General features: G+C 38.3%; 1 protein-coding gene across 2 annotated transcripts in view; it reads right to left on the reverse strand.

Moving 5' to 3' along the window:
• CLTCL1 (clathrin heavy chain like 1) overlaps positions 1-2,995 on the reverse strand; it is a 76,866-nt gene extending 73,871 nt beyond the window's left edge. For both annotated transcript variants that reach the window (XM_081801604.1, XM_081801605.1), the window contains exon 1: positions 2,731-2,995. In XM_081801604.1, coding sequence (XP_081657730.1) covers positions 2,731-2,967 — 237 coding nt within the window. In that variant the 5' untranslated portion in view covers positions 2,968-2,995. The remainder of the gene's footprint in view (positions 1-2,730) is intronic.
• Between the last annotated feature and the right edge of the window lie 4,340 nt (positions 2,996-7,335).

A 7,335-nucleotide genomic window follows, 5' to 3' on the forward strand; every position in this document is an offset into this window, starting at 1 on the left:
CTGAGCTTCTTGAAATAAAGAGGAAATTCAAAAACAAAAAGTATTTAGGGCAAGTATTTGGGAAGAGTGATAAATACTATATTGTGACTAGTTTTGTTCCTTGGTTGAGGGTCCTGTAAATCTAGGGGCCTCTTTCTGAAAGCAACATAAAGGCTCAAAAAGCATAGCTTTCTCACTAACTCTTGAATAGCATGAAGGGCTAGGGAAGAGAGATCTTCCATCTCCCCTCCTGGCTTCACAAAGGTACAGTGAATCAGTTTTATCTTTAAATGCCCATACCACCTTGCAAATTTACCATGACAGCATATGTCATACAGATTTTACCTGTTTGTGACTCTCTCGCAATTCATCCCAGCATCTGCAGGCTCTGTGTAAGGTACACTCCTCAACCCTCACATCACAAACACTCCCCGACTTCATCTCCATTAGCAACACCTGAACTGTCTGCAATCTCTGCCTACCATAAGGGCCAGCAACATCCAATTCCTTTCAGCAGGAAACCAAAGGTAGAGTTCCCACATGAGGAAAAACTCCGTAAATAGCATCTATCTACGGTTAGTAACTCCCAAGAGGAAATTATTCCAGCTAACAGGTGATACATCACAGAAAACGTCCTAGGTGTAAAATTATTCCTTTTATGGAAGCCTGGGCAATCAGACCCTAACAAGCTGCTATGGGTGAATCATTATAATGTTATTATCATGTGTAGGAGCAATGGGAATGCCCATTATTCCAGATATGATGTGAAGTTTCCTACAAATATATTGTCATTCCAGCTTAACCCTCAGCCCTGACAATAAGAAGTCACTGGGGCTGAATGGACGCCATGGGCCTATCACTAAAAGGCTCTGTGACTAAGTAAGTCCCTTAAATTATACCAAATAACTACCAGGTTACCTGAGGAGACAAACTTGCCAGTGTAATACAAAGATGAAGGGTTAGAGCAAAGGTACTTCAACTCTCCCTCATCTATGCCTCATTCTGAGATAAATGCTAGGCCATCATCGAACTCTCCCCTCCCCGAGAGGCGTCCCATATATCACCAAGTTCTAGCTATTTCACCTCTAAAATCTCAAGCCTTGCCTCGGGCACCTGGCTGGCTCAGTCATTAGACCATGTGACTCTTGATCTTAGGGTTGTGAGTTTTAGCCCCACATTGACTGTTGAGATATAAAATCTTAAGCTTTGCCTATCCTGTTCATCTCCAACACCAGTGCTTCCATCTAAATCACACATGGCTCACTTCTCCTGGGAGTTGCAGAGTGGAGGAGACTCCCAAAGTGGAGAGAAGTATTCTTTCCATCTTTGCTCACTCTTCACCTTTCTCATCCATGTCTTTACTCCAGAACATGCTATATGGCTTTCTTCCTGTATCTGCCTGTTAACTAGCTTCCCAGCCTCCAGTCTTCGTGGTGGTCCCTCCTCAACATCACTGATTGCATTATTTCGACCCCATTATGCTGCAGAGAAGGAAAATAAATCATATCACTCTCACTTGAAAATCTGCTGCAGAATTCCAACTGCCAGCAGCATGTACCTCAGTCTTGCCCCCACCCATCTCTCAGCCTTGCCCATCTAGCTGCCTCTTATGCATCCTATAGGTATCAGCCAAAGTGATGACCCCAGACTCCCAGAAAGAGCCATTCACACAGTTTCCTTTCCAAGTGCACTTTTATAGCTGGCAAAATGCAGCTTAGAGGCCCCCTCTGTTGTGGGTCCTCTCTGACCTACAGTATTCTCTTTTGGCTCCCACAGTACTCTCTTCAAATGTCTGACAGTCTTCTAAGTGCTAGAATCCCACATTTATACTTTTCCCACTAGGCTATGGAAGACCATTCAATGGCCAGAATTAGCTAATAAAGATCTAAAGCCAAACATCCTGTAGTCAAGTATCTGGTGACTGGATTAGCCACTAGGAATGAAAAAAGGAAGCAGAGGGCACCTGGGTGGCTCAGTCGTTAAGCGTCTGCCTTCGGCTCAGGTCATGATCCCAGGGTGCTGGGATCGAGCCCCGCATCGGGCTCCCTGCTCGGCGGGAGGCCTGCTTCTCCCTCTCCCACTCCCCCTGCTGTATTCCCTCTCTTGCTGTGCCTCTCTCTGTCAAATAAATAAATAAAATCTTTAAAAAAAAAAAAGGAAGCAGAGCAGAAAGTTACCACTTTCATCATAAAAGTATATGAATTAGTAGGGGCGCCTGGGTGGTGCAGTCAGTTTTAAGTGCCCAACTCTTGGTTTTGGCTCAGGTTGTAAGATCGAGCCCCACATATCAGGCTCTGTGCTCAGTGAGGAGTCTGCTTAAGACTTTCTCTCCCTCTCCTCCCTCTGCCTCTCTCTCCTGTGCTCGCTTGCTTTCTCTAAAATAAAAAAATAAATCTTTAAAAAAGTATATGAATTAGTAATATTCCATTAAAGCCCTTAAAATAGAGTCCCAAAACTACTTCCCATAAACCTATAGGTTCCAAGTGGCTCTACAAAATTCCTCAACAATTCACTTCTCAAAACTGTGCCCGAAATCATTTACAGGATGAATATCTGTAATCTGACGGAATACAGTAGAGTCAATGGGCCAAAGTTAAATTAAAATTCTTATATGATCCAAAGTTTGGATTTCTTGTAACCTCTATTTCTCTTAGGCCTGGGCCTATTTCTTCTGCCTCACACCTGTACCAACTTCAGTATAATACCTCTACATTGCATCAGACCAGTTCCTGAAGGCAGCCAAAAGCTTACCTGAGCCGAGATGCCAATGAGGAGCAGCCACTTCTGGTACTCGTCAGTCCGGTAGTGGATCATCTGGCACCCTGCCAAACTGGCATGTCTATCAAACATCTTCACGGGTTGAGAGTCACCTTCCATGCTCCAGTGGTAGACTGTGGTCTCAGTCACCAGGGCAACAGTGTTCACAGAGACCCATTTCCAGAAAACCACCTCTTCTGCCATTGTATGAGACTTCATTTTACTCTTCATTTCAATATTAAAGATTTGAAGTGTCTTCCCAGCTAGTATTTGATGTGATGAAGATTAGAGAAAGATAAAAATATGAAAGACAAATTTACACTTTTTTTTTTTTAAAGATTTTATTTATTTATTTGAGACAGAGAGAATGAGATACAGAGAGCATGAGAGGGAGGAGGGTCAGAGGGAGAAGCAGACTCCCTGCCAAGCAGGGAGCCTGATGCGGGACTCGATCCTGGGACTCCAGGATCATGACCTGAGCCGAAGGCAGTCACTTAACCAACTGAGCCACCCAGGCGCCCCCAAATTTACACTCTTAATTCTGAATCCTTTTGATATTACTCTAAGTTGTACTACTTACAGCTAATCTTAGATTAAGAAGGGAAAAGAGCTGCCTGAGTGCAATTAATGACACTTTGATATCTTAATATTGAGAAGAGTCTTCTTCAGAAGAATGTAAAAGTGTATGAATACAGAATGTATGAATAACAATCAGAAATTAGTTCTTTGGAAGCAACTATCAAGACAATCAGTTTTAAATTGGTATCTTCTAGTTTTAAAATACTTTCCTGGATAAGTTAGCAAAAACAAGACATTCTTTCTTTGTCTGGTGTCTCCAACTTTCAGGAAAGAATACTATCATCCCTTCAAATTAAACATCTCCAGATAACAGGGTCATTTTGTCTTAAATTCTTAAAAGCTGTCAAATAGAATTTTCTACAATGTTGGAAACGTTCTGTACTTGCACTACCAATACAGAAGACACTAGCTACATGTGGCTATTAGGCATTTGAAATGTGTCTGGTAAGACACATTTAAGGAAACTGAACTTTCACTTTCATTTAACTTTAATTAATTTAAACTGAAACAGCCTCACATGGCTAGCATCCAATAGGACAGCTAGGTTTTAGAAAAAGGCTTTAGCATCCATCCTCTGGCAAGAGACTCATATTGTTTCCACCTCTGATAAAAAGCTGAGTTCTGATCTTTGTATCTGCAAAACTGAAAGCTAACATGAAATACTGCTTCTCCCCAAATCAGGACAAACACAAGGATTATTTCTCTGACCATTTCTATCTGGCACTGTACTGGATGTCCTAGCTACTGTAATAATGCAAGAAAAGTGAAAGGCATAAAGATGAAGAAGGAAATAAAACTGCATTTATTCACAGACAACATAACTGTTTACAAAGACAATCCTAAGGAATTGACCAATCTACAAAGCCATTATCAGAACTAATAGGTGACTATTAACAATACTGCAGGGTATGAGGTCAATGTATAAAAATATCAATTGAATTTCTAGAGGCCAGTGGCAAACAATTTGGAAATAAAATTTTTAAAAGAACTGTAATATCACTAAAAGGAAAAAAAATCCCTGTCAACCAACAATCCTATATCCAGCAAAACCGTCTTTCAAATATGAGGGAGAAAATAAGACATTCCAAGATAACAGAAGCTAAGGGAGTTTGTTACTACTAGCATTAAAGGAAGTCCTGCAGATTGAAATGAAAGGGCATTAGATAGTAACTTAAATCCACATGAAGAAATAAAGATCTCAATAAAGGTAAATACATGGGTAATTATAAAAGCTTGTACTACTGTAATTTTGGTTTATAACCCCACTTTTTGCTTTCAACATGATTTAATAGACTAAAACATTAAAAAATCAATGAGTAGTCTAAAAGCTAGTATTATAACTGGTTTGTAACTACACTTTTTGTTTTCAGTATAACTCAAGAGATAAATGCATTAGAAAGAATTATTCATTTATATTTTTGGATAAATTATGTATAAAGATGTAATGCTGTGACAGTAACAATAAAAGAGGGGGAATGGAGATGTAAAGGAACAGAATTTTTGTATGTTATTGATGTTAAGCTGGTAAAATTTCAAATTAAACTGTTATAACTTCAGGATGTTAAATATAGTCCCATAGCAAACATAAAAAATAGCTATAGAATGTACACAAAAGAAACAAGAAGAAATTTAAATGTTTTCATGAAAAAAAAAATCAACTAAACATAAGCAAAGACAGTAATGCAGGAAATGTAGGACAAAAAAGTATAAAGTATATAGAAAACAAATAGTAAAATGATAGAAGTCCTTCCTCATCAGTAATACATTAAATGTAAATGGTTCAAAAGACATAGACTGGCAGGCCGCCTGAGTGGCTCAGATGGTTAAGCGTCTGCCTTTGGCTCAAGTCATGATCCCAGGGTCCTGGGATTGAGCCCCGCATTGGGCTCCCTGCTCAGCGGGGAACCTGCTTCTCCCCCTGCTCATGTTCTTTCTCTCTCTCTGTATCTCTGTGTCTCAAATGAATAAATAAAAAAACCTTAAAAAAAACCCAAACATAGACTGGCAGAACAGATATAAAAACATGATTCAACTATATGCTGTCTACAAGACTCACTTTAGATCCAAAGACACAAAGAGGTCAAAAGTGAAAGGATGAAAAAAGATATTCCATGTAAATTGTAATCAAAAGAGAGCAGGGATGGTTAATTTCACACAAAATAAACTTTGAATCAAAAAAGACTGAAAGCAACAAAGAAACACATCATGCTAAGTGAAATAATCCAGTCATAAAAAAACAAATACTGTATGATTCTACATATATTAGGTATGTAGACTAGCCCAAATCATAGAGACAGAAAGTAGAATGGTGGTTTCTGGGGACTGGGAGAGGAAGGAATGAGCAGGTACTGTTTAATGAGGACAGTGTTTCAGTTTTGCAAAAGGAAAATAATTCTGAAGGTGGATGGTCCTGATGGGTGTACAACAATATGAATGTATTTTAAGACCACTGAACTATACACTAAAAAATGGTTAAGATAATAAATCTCATTATATATATTTAGCCACAATTCTTAAAAAATGAAAAAACCTGGAGATTTCAATACCCCAGTCTCAATAATAAAACAACTACACAGAAAAATATACTTGAACACTATTGACCAATTCTACCTAACATCTTTACAACACATTAGCCAACAAGAAAATACAATACATTCTTTCCAAGTATATCTGAAACATATTCTAAGATAGATCATATGCTGGGCTATAAAAAAAAGTCTCAAGAAATTTTAAATTTTGAAATCATATAAAATAAGTGATCTGATTACAACAAAATTATTAAAAATCAACAAAGTGTGAGATATTCCCAAACTCTGGAATTCAACCACACACTTCTAAATAACCCAGGGGTCAAAGAAGAAATTACAAACAAAATCAGAAAATATATGGAAAAGAATTAAATAAAAAGTACAACATATCAATTTTGGGGTTGCAGCTAAGGCAGTACTTAAAGAAAAATATATTATTTTAAGCATCAAGATCAGAAAAGAAGATCTCAAATCAATAAAGTAAGTTTCCATGTTAATAAACTACAAAAAGAGCAAACTAAACCCAAAGCAACAAAAAATAAGAGTAGAGCAAAAATCAAGGAAAGAAAAAAGAAAAATAATAAAGAAAAATCAATAAAACAAAAGTTGGCTTTTCACAACAATCAAGAAAATGGGACGCCTGGGTGGCTTAGTCAGTTAAGCATCTGCCTTCAGCTCAGGTCATGATCCCAGCATCCTGGGATTGAGTACCACATCAGGCTCCTTGCTCAGTGGGGAGTCTGCTTCTCCCTCTGCCTGCCTGCTGCTTCCCCTGCTTGTGCTCTCTCGCTCTGACAAATAAATCAATGAAAACTTAAAAAAAAAAAGAAAATTGACAAGCCTTAGACTGATCAAGAAAAAAAGATAAGACCCAAATTACCAAAATCAGAACTAAAGAGAGGACATCATAGGTGATCTTGAAAAAATTAAAAGGATTATGAGTGAATAGTATGAACAATTTTATGTCAACACATTAGAGTGACTTAAATAGAGGACTTGGACATAAATTCCTAGAAAGAAAATTACGAAAACTGACACAAGAAAGAAAATCTGAACAGATTTACAGCAAGTAAAGGAATTCTTAGTTTAAAATCATCTAACAAAGAAAAACCCAAGCGCAGAAGGTGTTCACTGTTGAATTCTATCAAATACTCAAAGATGGTAAAGTAACAAATCTTTCACAAACTCAGAAAGCAGAAAAGGGACCACTTCCCACCTCATTCTGTAAGGCCAACACTAACCTAATTCCAAAGTCAGAGACATCACAAGAAACCACAGACCAATTATCACAAAAATAGACAGAAAAGTCCTTAAAATAGGAGTAAACCAAATCCAGCTACATATAAAAACAATCATGGGGCACCTAGATAGCTCAGTCCGTTAAGCCTGTGACTCTTGGTTTCGGCTCAGGTCATGATCTCAAGGTTGTGAAATCGAGCTGAACCCTGTGTAGGGCTCCGCGCTCAGTGCAGAGTCTGCTGGAGATTCTCTC

Source organism: Leptonychotes weddellii, chromosome 13, assembly GCF_054177405.1.
Source record: "Leptonychotes weddellii isolate Sample4059 chromosome 13, ASM5417740v2, whole genome shotgun sequence".
In the NCBI taxonomy this organism is placed as follows: domain Eukaryota; kingdom Metazoa; phylum Chordata; class Mammalia; order Carnivora; family Phocidae; genus Leptonychotes; species Leptonychotes weddellii.